At 44.1% G+C, this 20295-nt stretch overlaps 1 protein-coding gene across 4 annotated transcripts; it reads right to left on the bottom strand.

Annotated features, from left to right (window-relative positions):
* Positions 1 to 1249: 1249 nt before the first annotated feature.
* Positions 1250 to 9290, bottom strand: LOC109746835 (YTH domain-containing protein ECT4). 4 transcript variants are annotated; one of them, XM_020305938.4, is made up of 9 exons: positions 9007 to 9290; positions 7758 to 7789; positions 7516 to 7624; positions 4563 to 4645; positions 4190 to 4493; positions 3976 to 4094; positions 2535 to 3050; positions 2211 to 2423; positions 1250 to 1983 (listed from the first exon to the last, which is right to left on the bottom strand). In XM_020305938.4, exons 1-9 carry the CDS (start codon positions 9029 to 9031, stop codon positions 1576 to 1578), a joined length of 1809 nt encoding a protein of 602 aa, XP_020161527.1. In that variant the 5' UTR covers positions 9032 to 9290; the 3' UTR covers positions 1250 to 1575. The 4 variants fall into 4 exon arrangements, with proteins under 4 accessions (XP_020161527.1, XP_020161526.1, XP_020161528.1 ...); XM_020305937.4 differs by having other exon boundaries at positions 7447 to 7624; XM_020305939.4 differs by having other exon boundaries at positions 7447 to 7624; positions 7736 to 7789; positions 9007 to 9285.
* Between the last annotated feature and the right edge of the window lie 11005 nt (positions 9291 to 20295).

Below are 20295 nucleotides of genomic sequence, written 5' to 3' on the forward strand. Positions count from 1 at the left end.
TAGGGCCGCCGGGCTGCAACACCACCTGCAGCAACGCAAGTGTGCCATATCTCCAATCCGGCCCAACTATGCATACAATTTCTTCAGTACCAATAAAAGGGAGCAACTAGTTAACGAGCGCTCCTTCGGGAGCCTCGCAACAATCAGCGTCACTTGACACGCTCTCAGCTATTCGCCACGTGTCGCGTTCTGGACGCTCCCTTCAGATTTTTATTTTTTATTTTTCCGCACGCGTTTTTGGCTTTTTAAACTTTTTTTTGGTTTTTTTGACGTTTTGGTTTTTTCCCGGTCTTCCTTAGCTTTTCGATAAAAAAAATTTTGAAAACAATTTTTTTTTACGCGAAAAACGCGTTTTAATTTTTTTTTCTTTCGCGAAAAGTCACGGTTTTTCTTCCGCGAGAGGCACGGTTGTGCTTTAGCGAAAGTCACGGCCGTGCCTTTCGGAAACAAAAAAACGTGTTTTCTATTTGTTTTCTTTCGCGAAAAGTCACGGTTTTTCTTCCGCGAGAGGCACGGTTGTGCTTTCGCGAGAGTCACGGTCGTGCCTCTCGGAAAGGGAAAAACAAAACGTGTTTTCTGTTTTTTTTTCTTTCGCGAGAGTCACGGTTTTGCTTCCGCGAGAGGCACGGTTGTGCTTTCGTGAGAGTCACGGCCGTGCCTCTCGGAAAGGGAAAAAATACGCGTTTTTTGTTTCGCGAGAGTCACGGTTTTGCTTTCACCAGAGGCACGGTTGTGCCACGAGTCACGGTTTTGCTTTCACGAGAGGCACGGTTGTGATTTCGCGAGAGGCACGGGCGTGCCTCTTTCAGAAAGGGAAAAAACCATGCTCCGGTTTGGTTTTTTTGTCCGGCTTTTTCGTTCGGTTTTTTCATGAAAAAAAGTTCGTCAAAACCTATTAACATGAGATCTAGTTTTGAAGATCTCGACGCAAGGAATCCAATGGTGAAAACTGTTTGAGATTTGGACGCACGGTTTAAGAGATAAAACGTTTTGAATAAACGGATCTACGAAAAAGGGAAAACTCCCAGGTTGCGACAAGTGGCGCGCTGCATGTGCGCCACTTGTCGTGACCTGAGAAGGTGGAGTGTTCTTTGCAACGAGTACTCCTTAATTAGTGATTTCGCCAATAAAGTCCAAAGTCCCTTGAAAATTAAGTCCGGATTGAATTTTGCAAGATTTCCAAGGGACAAAAGAATGCTATTTTGCCATGTCGGAATGAGCAATTCCATGAGGAACCATGGAGAAAGAGTTGGCCCTATAGGATTCCCAATTGTATTGCTTATTACATATACACTGGTGCACAGGTAGATGTATCTTGTTCAGAATTGCACCATCAATAAGTAACGAGAAAAGGAAAACTTAACAAAACTGCAGCTCTCTACCTTAAGCCTACCAACTAAGGAATAATCATACTCGAATATATAATAACGAAAAGGAAATTAAGACAAAAGAGACTATGCAAGAAACTACCGAGGCCATCATCTTCACCTGTGTTTTTCTTTATACACCCCAGCATTCTGATGAGGAAGCACATGGATTAAATTTCGAGCAAAGCCAAATCTCACTTCAACTGCTCTAGTCGCTCTCTCTGACCTCGACAGGCTTCGCAGCAACAGATAAATCCCCAGCAGGGCCTTTCTTGCCCAGAGGGCTCACACTCTTGGCCTTGCCAAGCCGAACAGCCTGTGCAAAAGTCTTGGTGATATGACCCACCATGTCAGTGGGTACAGTCAAGGGCTTCTTGGGCTCAAGAAAGCTATAATTCTTGGCGATATGACCCACCAGGTCAGTTGGTACAGTCGACGGCTTCTTGGGCTCAGCGACACTGGAGCTGGATATCTGTTGTTGCTGATACAGCCTTGCCTTATTCTCCAGCAGGGCTTTCTCACGTTCCTCGTAAAAGTTAAAGTCATCGAGGATCGACGCATCCTCCTCATGGTCCTTGAAGATTTTCAGCATCTCCCGTCCTTGTTCCAGTTTCACCTGCAATAAAACTCAAGATGTATTAGCGCCACACTAAATAGTCGAAGACAGAGCATTCCGATGTAAGTACTTACTGATATCAAATATTAGTACCTCCAACGAAACCATGTTAGGCTATATCATAATAATTTGATGGGTGATTTCACTATGAAATAAATAGCGGTACTTCAAGGACAACAAATGTGCAAATCAAGTAACAAATGAAAAACTATTCAAAAGCATTGTACCTCTTGTGTGTCCCGGCTGTTGGTTACCGGCTTGTGCTCATTGTTTTCAAGAATTATATGGCGGAAGAGATTATTTGGAACATCCTTCAGTATGTGCCAATTAACAGGGAACTGGCCAGTCCACTTATCTTGCTGCCAGTAGTTCACACTCTTCTCAAAATTCACTGGTCCAGTCATCTCCGCAACACCGCAGAACTGTGCGCTAGCGTTCACCTGCACATATTGGTCCAGTTTTCAATTCTCAGCGGGGAATATAAATGCAAGCAAACAAACATGAGAGCCTGAGAAAGCACTAATAGGGAAACAGGATAAGGCCTTAATTACCGAAAACAACAGAAAAATGGGACAGTGTTCTTCCTTCTTTACTTCATGATAGGCCCCGTCTAGTTTCTTGTTTCCATTTGTGGTGCTAGCCCAAACACCATATTTGATGCTCTTGTGCACATTATCTTCGCTGTATGATTTTATGATAAAAAATCTAGCATTTTTGTACTCTGTAACAAAATCAGTCCTGTTGTACGACCCCTGGTCAAGTCCAGCAGAAGACTTCTCATCTTTACTGTTATCCTCTGGTTGCTTCTTAGGCCTGGTGGAACGTGGACCACGGCTTTGCTCATTGAGGAAATCAAGTGAACCAACAAAGCTGCATAACAAAGCATTACCCCTCCCTCTCCTGCGCTCTTTGTCAACTGGAATCAAACTTCTACCATTCAGGCCATAGCCAGGGAAAGGACTGCCATAATTAGTGGCATGTGGGAAACTCCCACGATGAGAGAACCTTCTTCCGTAAGAGTCACTAGGGGTTCCAAAACCATAGAAGGACTTCTGCTGAGGGGGCATCTGAAATTGGGAACAAACCGAAGTATTAGATCCTAGTAATAACGATATTTGATCCTGTCTCGTTATAATCAATAATAGTGTTCTTGTCAAATTATCATATGCATAAGCACAGAAAGAACAGGTCATCATCCTAAATAGCTAGTGTGTACGCAGCCATCCAGCACTGATGGCTGATTGCATTTGGAAGCAGGAATCGCCAGTGACCGCCGGTCAGCCATACGGTGGTGAATCCATTCCACAGATTGAGCTGAATTGCAGCTAGACACATCTTTGGCAGTACCAGAGGCTAATTTATTACAGGATTTGGTCATGTTTTTGTGGTCATCGTGATATGGTAGATTGGAAGTGATTGCGTCAAACTCTTCAACAAAAATGTTTAGGTAAAAGGCTTTAAACTTTGAATTTTATGGTAAATGCGAGAAGCATGAATGAGAGAATTAGGGGTTAAAACGTCACGTTATTGTTAAAGTATATGTGAATTGCCCAACTTTCTCCATTGGTTTGGGGTTTTGGTTCTACTGGTTGTGGTGCATGAAACCTAATAAGGTCCTGGGTTCATGTCTCGGGTTTTCGCTATTTCGATAGAAAATTGATTGCCAGTTTCTCTCCATGATTAGGCCTTAATAAAAGTTTCACACGTCAACCAATAGAACCAAAAGCCCAAAAACTGATGAAAGGTTGGGCAATCCACGCATACTTCAACACCCCCTCTCAGTGTGCTGTGATAAGGCCTAAACTCGCTGCAAGAAGAAAAAAAGATAAGTTCTAAACGTGGACAGAAAGAGGGTAACCAATCAGATAGTAGGTTTGTTGTGTGTTGGGGGGTGTTTCTTACAAATACGTGCAGATAGTTTTTTTTCTGATTTCTTAAGTACCTAAAATGTTGTTATTATAAGTGACAAGAGATAGCATGTGAAAAGATTACCATCCCAGAAGCCATAGGAAAGTTGCTTTGTCCGAATGCCCCTGAAACGTCACCAAAAGGTTGAGGTGAAGTTGCAGGTGATAGAAACGAACCAGTTCCTTGTGACGATCTAAACCATTCTGCAAAATAGCATTTCAAGGAACAAAGTTATAGTCGCACCTAAGGATGGAACTTAAATTATCATATTTTAACAAAGGATGAGATAGGCAATAACCTGGTCTTGGTCCAAAATGGAAGCTGTTTGGACTCAGAGTGTCAGCGATAAAAGCACTTTGTGTTGGGTCAATTGGCATCATTGTCTCACCCTGTGATACTGGAGTAGGAGAGCCTAAATATGCCATGTCAGGCTGTAATGGTTGCTGGTAGTAAGGAGCCGAGGAGAACTGCTGAGGAGAGTAGAGCTGACCATCTCCACTAACACCAGACGGTACTGGTGTCGAGATAGGAGAATAATGAGCATAAGGGTCATAACCATAGCCACCATGGTACATCATGGAAGGTTCCTCGTTGTACATAACCTTCAAAAATGTCAAACTGAGAAAAGGAAGACATCACGGAAATTATTGACAACCAGAAAATCAACTTACCGCTGGACCCACTTCCAATCCATCAACACTCGTATAGGGAGGATATACATCGCATTCATTTGGAAGGTTCTCATATCCTGTACCTGCTCATATCATGTCACAGACCAAACATTATCATTCATCAACTCAAGAGAAAAGTTCTAAAATTTAGGAGACATTAAAATCCTGACGCTGACGCGGCGAAATCGGTCAATTCAAGGCGGAGATGCAGGCGGTGTTCCAGATGAGCTATCTTGGACTGCTCTCCTACTTCCTCGGCATCGAGGTGTGCCAGGACGCCAGCGGCGTGACGATCGCCCAGTCCGCACGATAAGGGCGGGATGACGGGGTGCAATCCCTTTCAGACGCCGATGGAGGCCCACCTGAAGCTGAGCAAGACGAGCGCTGAAGCACCAACGGACGCCACTGAGTACCGAAGCATCTTTGGCAGCCTGTGATACCTTGTTCACACCCGACCTGACATCGCCTACGCTGTGGGCTATGTGAGCAGCTTCATGGAAGCGCCCACTGTCGAACACCTGGCAGCGGTCAAGCACATCCTCAAGTAAGTAGCTGGGGCACGTGATCTCGGCTGCCATTCTCCTCCGAGGCGCTCCGGTGAAGCACGCCGTTGTGGCTCTAGCAACGGCAACATGGCCGGGGACGTCGACGTCCGCAAGAGCATGGCGGCAGCCCTGTTCTTCCTCGGCGACAGCCCCATCAGCCGAAAATCGCAGAAGCAGAAGGTGGTGGCCCTCTCTTCATGCAAAGCTGAGTACATCACGGAAAAAACCTTTTGCGTTTTCTCGAAAAAGCTGAGTACATCACAACAACGATGGCCGCCTGCAGGGGCATTTGGCAGGCTCATTTGCCCGCCGACATCACCGGCAAGGGGATCACTACACCAACTCTTCGGGTGGACAACAAGTCCGCCATTTCCCTCTGCAAAAACCCGGTGCTCCATGACGACAGCAAGCACATCGACTTCCGCTACCACTACATCCGTCAGTGCGTAGGAGCAGAAGATCGCTGTCGAGTTCATCGGGACTGAGGAGCACCTTGCTGACGTTCTGACAGAGCCCCTGGGCCGCATCAGGTTTCTCCAGTGGCATGACAAAGTCGGGATGATCAAAATAAGGTAGGCGTGACATGTTTTAGGGGGGGAGCTTGTTAGAATAAACCTTGTCTGCGCGGTTGTCCGTTTTTGCTGCCATAGCATGCGTTTTTCGCTGCCATGGCACGTGTTTTTTGCTGCCATGGCAGCCGTCCTTCAGTTAGCGTTTTTAGCTCGTAGGCTCACCTGTTTTGAGCTATTCTTGCCACACTTTGATCCGTTCGTGGGATGCCACCAGCAAGTAGGGATCATGGGTGCCGTACGTCCTTTGTAATCCGAATAAAAGGAGGGGGGAAAATCAGAAAAGTCACAATTGTACGTGGCGCAAAAAATCCTGTGTCTCTCTGTTCTTCGTATTCGTGTGAGCGGAGAGAGTAAAGATTGCCGACATTTGGCATCAGAGCCTCGTTGGGAGATGGATGATGACGACAAGCTGAAGGGGCAACAGGCTCCCCTCGGCGCACCGCGAGCTTAGATCACCAGCGTCGAGAAAGGGCAGGGGCGGATCATGCAGACTCGGGTGGTGCATGAAGGCGGCGGCACCCCTTAGCCGATGCTCACCCGTGCAAACTACGGGGATTGGGCCCTCCTGATGAAGGTGATGCTCGAGTGCCGGCATCTTTGGGAGGCGATTGAGTCTAGCACCACCATCTACGGCGACAACCGGCTCGCTCTCGAGGTGATCCTCCTCGGTGTTCCTCCGGAGGTGATGGCGACGCTCGCTGCCAAGGCCACCGCCAAAGAGGCCAGGAACCCCCTGAAGATGATGCGCCTCGGGGTAGAACGCGTGCGTGAGACCAAGCTTGTGACGTTGTCGAAGCAGTACATCGTCATCCGGTTCACCAACGGCGAGGCGGTGGACGATTTCGCCGTGCGCATCAGGAGCATGGTGACACAAATGGCACAGCTCAGCGAAGCAGTGCCGTTGAAGCGCGTTGTCTCTAAGTTCTCTGTGTCGTGCCTAAGCAATACTCGCAGATCGCTCTGTCGATCGAGACCCTCTTCGACCTCAACACTCTCATCGGCAAGGAACTGACGGGGCGGCTAATGGCGACGGAGGAGCGATTTGAATTGAACCAGATCGACAACGGCATGTGGCGGTTGCTCCTTACTGAGAAGGATTGGCTCGCTCAGTACAAGTTCAGCGGCTCAAACAACGGCGGCTCTGGGTCAGGCTCCTCGAACAGGGGACAACGCTAGAAGGGCCACGGCGGTGGCGGCGGGCACCACCGGGGTGCTGACAACAATGCTGGCGGCGGGAACAACAACCCTAACCACGACAAGTGTCTCTACTGCCGCATCAAAGTTTTAGGGGTGATTGTTAGAATTAACCTTGTCTGCACGGTAGTCCGGTTTCGCTGCCATGGCACGCGTTTTTCGCTGCCAGGGCAGTTGTTCTTCAGTTAGCGCTTTTAGCTCGTAGGCTTGTTTTGAGTGATTCTTGCAGCACTTAGATCCGTCCGTGGGATGGCATGAGCAAGTAGGGACAGTGGGCACCACACGTCCTTTGTAACCCGAATAAAAGGAGAAGAAAGAAATCAGAAAAGTTGCAATTGCACGCGGCGAAAAAAAATCCTCTTTGTCTCTATGTTCTTCATGTTCGTGTGAGCTGAGAGTAGAGATTGCCGACAATATCAAAAGTGCAAGTTAACTGTTGATCTGCACTGAGGGGAGCAGGGGGTACCGAAGCACACCTCGTCAGTGTAAACATATGTTTTGCTTCACAAACAAGAGAATAACCATGCAATCCAAAGGTGCAACCTTGTAAATACAGCACAAAAGTGACCTCACCTTGGTAATAGAATGGTTCTGCTTGCGATGAATAAATGTGTTGTGGATATGCAGCACTATGTTCCTCACCTATGTTGGATGTGACCGCCTGGACTTGTCCTTCACTTGGTAGATTGATAACACTTGAATCAAGTGAAATGGTGGGTTTAACAGTTTTCTCATCCTTCCTAGGAATGGTCTGGGTAGAAAAAGGTATACAATAGGAAAAAGGGTGAAAAACAGTCAACAGTTTCTATAGAATATCTGTAAAAATATAATCAAATAATGGCCTGCTCTTTAGTGTTACTACCGAGAACAGGTTTTTGCTCGACCTCGATTCTTGGCTCCGGTGAATCCATAGCGCCTAAAGCAGAAAGATTCAGTGACTTAGCTCAAGTCTCAAGAATGGTAAATTAGTGATAGCTTATGTAAAACAGAAAAGATAACGCCATAAAATTAGCTCTGCACTTTGTAGAGGGCCAAAAATAGTACGAAAGATCATTCCATGGCTCATGTTTTGTTCATACCTTTTTTTGGCCCTGCCATTTTAGAACAAAAGGCACAATCACAACAAAACTAGGCTAAAATGAAGCTAAGCTTGCATAAATAGCCAAAAGTAACAAATAAGTATAGCTGCTTCGCACCATAGTTGCATCCAACATAGAATCCTGCCATTCAGCAACCTACCTACCGCGGGAGTCACATGCACCACAGATGAATATTATTAACACAATGGTTATGTGGGCAGCACTCCAACTTGGTGTACGAATTCAGGCCACTTATTCAATTATTTTAGCCTAATTTATCATGAGGCTAACAGCATCAATCATTCATAACAAAGGCGGTCATGACCATCATTCAGTGCCATTCTTTCTTTCTTTTTTTGGTCAAACAGCAGTATGTTGCAATTGAGGTCTCCCCACACCTCACACTTGGATCACCGGGTTTCTGTTATGATACAGGCATCCTACCACTGCCCTCTGCTTTAGTCCAGGCCTGCACGAACTATTCACAAGACACGTACATGAGCATAACTATGTATCTCTCTCAAGTAGTAGTGATCTAAACGCTCTTATATTTCTTTACGGAGGGAGTAGTTGAAATCATGCATGCCTGGCCAACATAATTAAGGGCAGCCTGAGCCTACTACACAAACCACGAACATGTGACACGATTTCCATATGGTAGCAGCATAGCACCCAGCCAATGGTCAATGCAGGAATGCGCAAGTTTTGAAGCTCGGGCAATTCCTCGATGCCTGGCTCTGCTGGTCGAATCCAACAGCTGGCTACTACAGTAATAATGTCCACGGTTTCTCAAGCGCTACCAAGAGCTATGGCATGATTACGCAAGATAATATAAAATCACCCATAACAAGGCACCAAGCTCGCGCACATCAACTCACTCTGCGGCGAATATATGTCCTAGGGAATCGCCTTGACATCCTGAACCAAGCAGCAGCAGCAGCAGCAGCAGCGGTCACTAGCGCAGTTTCAGCAGGCCATCCTCAAGCTACAGGATCCAAATCTCACCCGCCATGGAGCACGCAACATAACAACAATGCAAAAGCAAAGCGCTCACCAGTCCTCTCCGATGCCGATTCCATGGATCCGCACGCGCGCTGGAACAAGAAGCAGAGATCGGCCAATCAGCACAAGTTAGGCGCCAAACCGCGCGCTCCTCCTTGGATGGGATCCCTCGGCTCCTCCTGATCTGGTGGGCGCGGCGCTCCCGCGATCGGATCGAGCTCCCTCGCGGTTCCTCGACGGGTTCCGATCCGATCGAGGGCGCGCGCGATCGATCTCGCGCTCCTTTTATGAATTGTCGCTTATTATTTATAGGGCAGGGTTGGATTTGGAAACGGCGGGAGAGTGGGAGGGGCGTATCTGCAAATATGGAGGAGCTCGATTGGGACTATTATTGTGGGTAAGACCTTAGGAGTATCCTAGATAGTAACGTAGCGCACTTTAAGAAAAGTTTGCTTATGTGGTATTTAGTTAATGGGGAGAGAGGTGTTTAGAGTAACATAATACTCCCTCCGTTCCTAAATACTTGTCTTTCTAGGCATTTCAACAAGTGACTATATACGGAGTAAAATGAGTGAATCTACACTCTAAAATATGTCTACATACATCCGTATGTGATAGTCATTTAAAATGCCTAGAAAGACAAGTATTTAGGAACGGAGGGAGTAGTTGTTTTTCTAGAGATTTCAAATGGTTACCACATACGGATGTATATAGACATATTTTAGAGTGTAGATTCACTCATTTTGCTCCGTATGTAGTCACCATTTGAAACCTCTAGAAAGACAAGAACGGAGGGAGTATGTTACTGTAACATAATATGCTTCCCGAGAAAGGAAGAGTTTACAAGCTAATAAATGAAGCCTTCTATAACATTACTAGTACTATATTACCTTGACTATGAAGATGGTAACTTATACTAGTGTCATATGCATGATATTAGTATAAGTTACTCCCACTATGACCATCCTAAGTAAAAGAATAAAATCCGACGTGGTGCTGACCACACGGCAGGTGCGAGTGAAGTCAAATATCGAATTGAGCGTAGGTTTGTGTTCAAAATAAAACATTGAGCGTAGGAAAGATGATTAGAGCAACTCCAACGGCCGGACTTAAATGGATGATGTTTTTGTCCGCTTTCTGTCTATTTGGGTTGGTTGTCCACCCGGCGTTCGTCCTGTTTTAGATATGGGTCGGCAGCGCGCCCAACGTGCCGACCCATCCGCCCTATTTCAACAAATAGCTCATTTTTGCATTGATTTTGCATTTAAATATATAGTCAAATAATATAGTTTGAACCGAATAAAATAGCATAGTTTTACAAGCTGAATAAAAATAAAAATGTCTCACATAGTTTACAAGCCGAATAAAGAAGAGACATCTATTGGTAGCCAACATGAGCCCACATATGCTCAACCAAATCATTTTTCAGTTGCACGTGAGTTTCCCAATCACGCATGTCATGATGAAATTGGGTGACCTGTTCAAACGTTGCCGCTCCTTCATGCTCATGCACAACATTCTCACCCTGAAACTGAAAACCTTGATCGTACAGACGTTCTGGGCGCTCATCTTCTACGATTATATTATGCATGATCACACAAGCAGTCATCACCTCCCACAGTTTCTGCGTGCTCCAGGTATTAGCAGGATAGCGAACGATGCCCCATCGAGATTGCAAAACACCAAAGGCACGCTCGACATCCTTCCTAGCACTCTCTTACTCTTGGGCAAATCTTTTCCTCTTCTCTCCGACAGGGTTGGGGATTGTCTTGACAATAGTGGTCCACTGAGGATAGATACCGTCATCCAGGTAGTATCCTTTATCGTAGTTGTGGCCGTTGACAGTAAAGTTCACCGGTGAGCTGTTGCCTTCGGCAAGCCTAGCAAACACCGGCGGCGCTGAAGCACGTTGATATCATTGTGTGATCCGGCCATGCCAAAGAAAAAGTGCCAGATCCAGAGATCTTGAGACGCCACGGCCTTTAGTATGACAGTGCAAGCCCTGACATGGCCTTTGTACTGCCCTTGCCAAGCAGAAGGGCGGTTCTTCCACTTCCAGTGCATACAGTCTATACTGCCAAGCATCCCTGGGAAGCCCCTGCTGGCATTCATCGCCAACAAACGGGTTGTATCTTCAGGAGTCGGCTCTCTCAAGTACTCAGGGCCAAACACAGCAATAACAGTCTTGCAAAACTTATACAGGGACTCTAGGCATGTAGACTCGCTCATACGGACGTACCCGTCAATGAGATCACCGGGCACTCCGTATGCAAGCATTCGGATGGCGGCAGTGCATTTCTGATAAGAGGAGAAACCAATCTTGCCAACGGCATCCTCTTTGCACTCGAAATAGTCATCGTAGCCAACCACCCCCTCTCTAATACGGTTGAAAAGATGCCTACTCATATGGAAACGGCGGCGGAGTTTTTTATGTTTGAACAACGGATTTGTTGTATCAAAGTAGTCCTTCCAAAAAAGGAAATGCCCGCTCTCTCGGTTGCGATTCAACGCCGGAAGGTGGCCCGGAATGGAGCCACGGAACAACGACCGTTGGCTGTTGAGGTGGTGATGGACCAACACGGCAGCCAATATCTCCTCCTCGTCATCGGGCGACGAATCGTCGGAGTCACAAAGGAAATTGTGAAAAAAGAACTCGTCGGCGGAGTCAATTTTGTACCTTGGCAAACTGTCGAACAGCTTGCGGGCGTCGATGAAGGAGACGGCCGGCGAAGGGAGTCGTGGCGCGCACGAACCAGCTAGCTGCCCTGCCGGCGTCCGACGAGCGTGCCGGTGAGGATCTGGCGGGGGCGGACCAAACGGACGCCAGCGGACGAAATGGGTCGCCCCAAACGGACGCCAGCCCAAATGGACGCCAGCGGACGAAATGGGTTGCCCCGTTGGAGTTGCCCTTAGGGGTTTTTTAGGGACAAATGATTAGGTTAATTAACCCACCAGAGTTCAAGTCCTACACTTGCATTAGAGCAAGTACAATAAGACGATGTAGGTAGGCTGTAAGACATTAAATATTATATTTTTACGTAGTTGGAAGAGAGAGAAGAGGAAAGAGAAGAGAAGCGGGCTACTAGTTAACAACACGTGCTCCTAGGTAGTTTGTGAGAGAGTAAGGTGGACCATGTATCAATAAAGTAGTACATATCTATATTCAGCTATTGTACTTGCCAGCTATAAAAGCTTGGTTATATATGATGTGGCAACATCATATAGTCAACAACTGATTATATTATTAACCATGCTCTTAATGATCATATTTTCTGAATTTATTATTCTTTTCAATGATGTGCGTTCATTCTAATTGACTATGAAAATGTTTGTGGTGACTTTAACAAGTTTAAAATAATGTGTGGGCTCAATCTTTCAAAACTGCTAATATGTGTAGGATGTGTGTATTCATAGGATGAGTATATGTGCATATGTATGAGCTCTATGTCTGTACTGTTAAAAAAATTAAAACGGACACTACCTACAAAATATACTGTAGATGCAGTTTTACAAATAAAAATCTCCAAACCCCAAACCTTCACGGGGAAAGTTCTCTCTAACTTTTAGAGTTTGAGGCAAAGGAGATCAATCATTTTTCTTCTCTCCTTAATCTACTAGTGTTTGAATGACACTCCAAACACTGTGTACACAAAATGGTCGGTCTAATAATGCCTCCCAAGGCGCATCACGAACCGGTCTAAATCTAGTCTAGATGTGAAATGAATTTAAAGTGATACGGACATGTCCACCACGCTGGTCCGCACACACTGGTCCGCAAAGGCGGAGCTACATCCAAGCCAAACTGTGCTATGGCCCGCCCAAGTTTAGTGAAAATACACTAGGGTATGAGAGCAAATGGGCCATCGGATTAAAATAATTGAACCTCCCTTCAATTTGGCCCGCCCAGGTTTTTATGTGTAGTTCCGCCACTGCTGGTCCGTACGTTTCCGCCCACACCGAACCCCACAAACTCCTCCTCGCAATCCTAGCCTCCACACTCTCCTCGCCTCTCTGGTCCCATCTCCTTTGTCCCACACCACATGTTGAGATTTGACTCGGATCAAAGGACCTTATTGACAACCTCATGTCCCATGGGTTATGTCATTCACCACACCTAGGCTGGAGACTACCTTCATCCCTTGTATGTGTAGGTCTTCCGTTAGTGCTAGTGCCTCCCTACATGCATATGTCTCCAAGATCACTAGATCGATGATCCCTCGATACACCAGTGCCGATGAACCTAGATACAGCCCATCATGATCACGGAACACTGTCGCCACTTCACCCCCATGTCTCTTGCGTGCTACCAGTTCATCAACATTATTTTTTGCTATACCATCAGGCGGTGCTAGCCATTGCTGGGAAGCATCCTGATGCATTACAGCTCAAACTTGTCTCGTCTCTAGTTTCACTAGCTGGCCCAACTCACTGATGTATGAGCTCACAAAAGAGGCCGTCTGCTGCGGTGACTGATAATTTGCTTCATGGATGACTGATATGTCTCCAACGTATCTATAATTTTTTATTATTCATGTTATTATATTATTTGTTTTGGATGTTTTATATGCATTAATATGCTATTTTATATTATTTTTGGGACTAACTTATTAACCCAGAGCCAAGTGCCAATTTCTGTTTTTTCCTTGTTTTTGAGTTTTACAAAAAAGGAATATCAAACGGAGTCCAAACGGAATAAAAATTTACGATAGTTTTTCTTGGACTAGAAGACACATGTAGGACTTGGAGACAAAATCAGAAGAGTCCCGAGGGGTCCACAAGCCCTCAGGGCGCGCCCTAGGGGAGCGCCCCCTGGCTTGTGGGCCCCACGGGACTCCTCTAATCCTAATCTTTGGCCTATAAATTCCCAAATATTCCCAAACGACCAGAAGCGTCCACCAAAATACTTTTCCACCGTCGTAACCTTCTGTACCCATGAGATCCTATCTTGGAGCCTTTTCTGGCACCCTGTCGGAGGGGGATTCGATCACGGAGGGCTTCTACATCAACTCTATTGCCCTTCCGATGAAGCGTGAGTAGTTTACCACGGACCTACGGCTCCATAGCTAGTAGCTAGATGGCTTCATCTCTCTCTGTCTCTGATCCGCAATACCATGTTCTCCTCGATGTTCTTGGAGATCTATCCGATGTAATCTTCTTTTGTGTTATGTTTGTCGAGATCTGATGAATTGTGGATTTATGATCAGCTTATATATGAATATTATTTGAATCTTCTCTGAATTCTTATATGCATGATTTGATATCTTTGTATTTCTCTTTGAATTATCGGTTTGGTTTGGCCAACTAGATTGGTTTTTCTTGCAATGGGAGAGGTGCTTAGTTTTGGGTTCAATCTTGCGGTGTCCTCACCCAGTGACAAAGTAGGGGTAGCGAGGCATGTATTTGTATTATTGTCATCAAGGGTAAAAAGATGGGGTTTTCATCATATTGCTTGAGTTTATCCCTCTACATCATGTCATCTTACTTAAGGCGTTACTCCGTTCTTATGAACTTAATACTCTAAATGCATGCTGGATAGCGGTCGATGTGCGGAGTAATAGTAGTAGATGCAGGCAGGAGTCGGTCTACTTGACACGGACGTGATGCCTATATGCATAATCATTGCCTTGGATATCGCCATAACTTTGCACTTTTCTATCAATTGCTTGACAATAATTTGTTCACCCATCGTATTATTTTCCATCAAGAGAGAAGCCTCTAGTGAAAACTATGGCCCCCGGGTCTATTTTCCATCATATATTTTCATATCTATAAACCAAAAACCCCAAAAAAAATCTCGCTGCAATTTATTTACTTTTATTTCGTTTTACGTTTTAGTAATCTTTTATATCTATCTCTATCAGATCTCACATTTGCAAGTGACCGTGAAGGGATTGACAACCCCTTTATCGCGTTGAGTGCAAGTGTTTGGTTGTTTGTGCAGGTGCATAGATTGGGGACCTGCTTGTATGTCCTACTGTATTGATACATTGGTTCTTAACTGAGGGAAATAGTTATATCTACTTTCCTGCATCACCCTTTCCTCTTCAAGGGAAAAACCAACTCAAGCTCAAGAAGTAGCAGGAAGAATTTATGGCGCCGTTGCCGGGGAGATCTACATCAAGCCTACCAAGTACCCATCATAAACTCTCATCTCTCGCATTACATTCTTTTTCATTTGCCTCTCGTTTTCCTCTCCCCCACTTCTAAAACGATTTTCGAAAAGATTCACCTTTTCTTCGCCCCTCTTCCATTCGTCTTCTTCGCTTGCTTTTTGTGTGCTCGTGTGTTGGATTGTTTGCTTTGTCACAATGGCTGAAGATAATACTAAATTGTGTGACTTTTCCAACACCAATAATAATGATTTTATTAGTACTCCGATTGCTCCCGATGCTAATGCCAAATCTTGTGAAATTAATACTGCTTTGCTGAATGTTGTTATGAAAGATCAATTTTCCGGCCTTCCCAATGAAGATGCCGCATCCCATCTTAATAATTTCGTTGATTTGTGCGATATGCAAAAGAAAAAAGATGTGGATAATGATATTATTAAGTTGAAGCTATTTCCGTTCTCGCTTAGAGATCACGCTAAAACTTGGTTTTCATCTTTGCCTCAAAATAGTATTGATTCATGGAATAAGTGTAAAGAAGCTTTTATTTCCAAGTATTTTCCTCCCGCTAAGATCATCTCCCTTAGGAACGATATTATGAATTTTAAGCAACTTGATCATGAACATGTTGCACAATCTTGGGAGAGGATGAAATTGATGCTTAGAAATTGTCCTACTGATGGCTTGAATTTGTGGATGATTATATAAAAATTTCGTGCCGGATTGAATTTTGCTTCTAGAAATCTTTTAGATTTGGCCGCGGGAGGCATCTTTATGGAAATTACTTTAGGAGAAGTGATACGTCCATTTTGCATCATGCTTTTATATCGATATTTATTGCATTATGGGCTGTTATTACACATTATGTCACCATACTTATGCCTATTCTCTCTTATTTTACAAGGTTTACATAAGGAGGAAGAATGCCGGCAGCTGGAATTCTGGGCTGGAAAAGGAGCAAATATTAGAGAGCTATTCTGCACAACTCCAAAAGTCCTGAAACTCCACGGAAGTTATTTTTGGAAATAATGAAAAATACTGAGCGGAAGAAATACCAAAGGGGGGCCACACCCTGGCCATGAGGGTGGGGGCGCACCCTACCCCCTGGGCGCGCCCCTGCCTCGTGGGCCCCCTGTTGGCCCTCCAGTGCCCATCTTCTGCTATATGAAGTCTTTCGTCCGAAGAAAAATTAGAAGCAAGCTTTCGGGACGAGACTCCGCCGCCACGAGGCCGAACCTTGGCGGAGCTGTTCTGCCGGGGACACTTCCCTCCGGGAGGGGGAAATCATCGCCATCGTCATCACCAACGCTCCTCTCATCGGGAGGGAGCCAATCTCCATCAACATCTTCACCAGCACCATCTCCTCTCAAACCCTAGTTCATCTCTTGTATCCAATTCTTGTCTCTAAGCCTGGGATTGGTACCTGTAGGTTGCTAGTAGTGTTGATTACTCCTTGTAGTTGATGCTAGTTGGTTTATTTGGTGGAAGATCATATGTTCAGATCCTATATGCATATTAATATCCCTCTGATTATGAACATGAATATGCTTTGTGAGTAGTTAAGTTTGTTCCTGAGGACATGGGAGAAGTCTTGCTATTAGTAGTCATGTGAATTTGGTATTCGTTCGATATTTTGATGAGATGTATGTTGTCTCTCCTCTAGTGGTGTTATGTGAATGTCGACTAGATGACACTTCACCATTATTTGGGCCTAGAGGAAGGCATTGGGAAGTAATAAGTATATGATGGGTTGCTAGAGGGACAGAAGCTTAAACCCTAGTTTATGCGTTGCTTCGTAAGGGGCTGATTTGGATCCATATGTTTCATGCTATGGTTAGGTTTACCTTAATACTTCTTTTGTAGTTGCGGATGCTTGCAATAGGAGTTAATCATAAGTGGGATGTTTGTCCAAGTAAGGGCAGCACCCAAGCACCGGTCCACCCACATATCAAATTATCAAAGTACCGAACGCGAATCATATGAACGTGATGAAAACTAGCTTCACGATAATTCCCATGTGTCCTCGGGAGCGCTTTCCTCTATATAAGAGTTTTTCCAGGCTTGTCCTTTGCTACAAAAAGGATTGGGCCACCTTGCTGCACTTTATTTACTTTTGTTACTTGTTGCTCGTTACAAATTATCTTATCACAAAACTATTTGTTACCTATAATTTCATTGCTTGCAGAGAATACCTTGCTGAAAACCGCTTATCATTTCCTTCTGCTCCTCGTTGGGTTCGACACTCTTACTTATCAAAAGGACTACGATAGATCCCCTATACTTGTGGGTCATCTAGACTCTTTTCTGGCGCCGTTGCCGGGGAGTGAAGCGCCTTTGGTAGGTGGAATTTGGTAAGGAAAAATTTATATAGTGTGCTGAAATTTATTGTCACTTGTTACTATGGAAAGTAATCCTCTGAGGGGCTTGTTCGGGGTATCTTCACCCCGACCAATAGAGCAAAGAGTTGCTCCTCAACCTACTGAACCTACCGAAAATGAAAATGTCTACTTTGAAATTCCTTCGGGTATGATAGAAAAACTGCTAGCTAATCCTTTTGCAGGAGATGGAACATTACATCCTGATGAGCACCTAATATATGTGGATAAAGTTTGTGGATTATTTAAGCTTGCAGGTATGCCCGATGATGTTATCAAGAAGAAGGTCTTCCCTTTATCTTTGAAGGGAGACGCATTGACATGGTATAGGCTATGTGATGATATGGGATCATGCAACTACAAACGATTGAAATTGGAATTTCATCAGAAGTTTTATCCTATGCATCTTGTTCATCGTGATCGCAATTATATATATAATTTTTGGCCTCGCGAAGGAGAAAGCATCGCTCAAGCTTGGGGGAGGCTTAATTCAATGTTATATTCATGCCCCAATCATGAGCTCTCAAGAGAAATGATTATTCAAAAAATTTATGCTCGGCTTTCCGATAACAATCGCACCATGCTCGATACTTCTTGTGCTGGCTCTTTTATGATGAAGACCATTGAATTCAAATGGAATTTATTGGAAAGAATTAAACGCAACTCTGAAGATTGGGATCTCGACGAAGGTAAGGAGTCAGGTATGACACCTAAGTTTGATTGTGTTAAATCTTTTATGGATACCGATGTTTTCCGTAAATTTAGCACTAAATATGGACTTGACTCAGAGATAGTAGCTTCTTTATGTGAATCTTTTGCTACTCATGTTGATCTCCCTAAGGAGAAGTGGTTTAAATATCATCCTCCCATAGAAGTAAAAGTAGCTGCACCTATTAAAGTTGAAGAAAAGACTATCACTTATAATGATCCTATTGTTCCTACTGCCTATGTTGAGAAACCACCTTCCCCTGTTAGAATAAAGGATCATGCTAAAGCTTCAATTGTGGTTCGTAAAAGCAATATTAGAACTTATATACCTCCTGAGCAAGTTAAAGTTGAACCTAATATTGCTATTGTTAAAGATCTCTTGGCTGATAATATTGATGGGCATGTTATTTATTTCTGTGATGAGACTGCTAGAATTGCTAAACCTTGTGTTAAAGATAAACATAGACCTGTGGTAGGCATGCCTGTTATTTCTGTTAAAATAGGAGATCATTGTTATCATGGCTTATGTGATATGGGTGCTAGTGCTAGTGCAATACCTATTGACTTATACAAAGAAATTATGCATGATATTGCACCTACTGAGTTAGAAGAAATTGATGTCACAATTAAACTTGCCAATAGAGATACTATATCACCAATTGGAATTGTTAGAGATGTTGAAGCCTTATGTGGGAAAACTAAATATCCGGCTGATTTTCTCGTTCTTGGTTCCCCACAAGATAGCTTTTGTCCCATTATATTTGGTAGACCCTTCTTAAACACTGTTAATGCTAGGATAGACTGCGAAAAGGATGTTGTTACTATTGGTTTAGGTGATATGTCTCATGAGTTCAACTTCTCTAAATTTCATAGACAACACCGTGAAGAGGAACTGCCTAGTAAAGATGAAATAATTGGTCTTGCTTCTATTGCCGTACCTCCTAGTGATCCTTTAGAACAATATTTGCTAGACCATGAAAATGATATGTTTATGAATGAAAGAAGGGAAATAGATGAAGTGTTCTTTAAACAGGGACCTATTCTGAAACACAACTTGCCTGTTGAAATCCTAGGGGATCCTCCTCCACCGAAGGGTGATCCCGTGTTTGAGCTTAAACCATTGCCTGGTACCCTTAAATATGCTTATCTTGATGAAAAGATATACCCTGTTATTATTAGCGCTAACCTTTCAGAGAAGGAGGAAGAAAAATTATTGAAAATTCTGAAGAAGCACCATGCTGCTATTGGATATACTCTTGATGATCTTAAGGGCATTAGTCCCACTCTATGCCAACACAAAATAAATTTGGAGAAAGATGCCAAACCAGTTATTGATCATCAACGACAGCTGAATCCTAAAATGAAAGAAGTGGTAAGAAAGGAAATACTAAAGCTCCTTGAGGCAGGTATAATCTATCCCGTTGTTGATAGTCAGTGGGTAAGTCCTGTCCATTGTGTCCCTAAGAAGGGAGGTATTACTGTCGTTCCTAATGATAAAAATGAATTGATTCCGCAAAGAATTATTACAGGTTATAGGATGGTAATTGATTTCCGCAAATTAAATAAAGCTACTAAAAAAGATCATTACCCCTTGCCATTCATTGATCAAGTGCTAGAAAGATTATCTAAACATACACATTTTGCCTTCTAGATGGTTATTCTGGCTTCTCTCAAATACCTGTGTCAGCTGATGATCAAGCTAATTAAGACCACTTTTACTTGCCCTTTCGGTACTTTTGCTTATAGACGTATGCCTTTTGGTTTATGTAATGCACCTACTACCTTTCAAAGATGCATGATGGCTATATTCTCTTATTTTTGTGAAAAGATTTGCGAGGTTTTCATGGACGATTTCTCCGTCTATGGATCCTCTTTTGATGATTGCTTGAGCAACCTTGATCGAGTTTTGCAGAGATGTGAAGAAACTAATATTGTCTTGAACTTGGAAAAGTGCCACTTTATGGTTAATGAAGGCATTGTCTTGGGGCATAAAATTTCTGAAAGAGGTGTTGAAGTTGATAAAGCTAAAGTTGATGCTATTGAAAAGATGCCATGTCCCAAGGACATCAAAGGTATAAGAAGTTTCCTTGGTCACGCTGGACTTTATAGGAGGTTCATTAAGGACTTCTCAAAAATTTCTCGACCTCTGAC

The sequence above is a fragment of the Aegilops tauschii genome, chromosome 7 (genome assembly GCF_002575655.3).
Source record: "Aegilops tauschii subsp. strangulata cultivar AL8/78 chromosome 7, Aet v6.0, whole genome shotgun sequence".
Lineage (NCBI taxonomy): Eukaryota > Viridiplantae > Streptophyta > Magnoliopsida > Poales > Poaceae > Aegilops > Aegilops tauschii.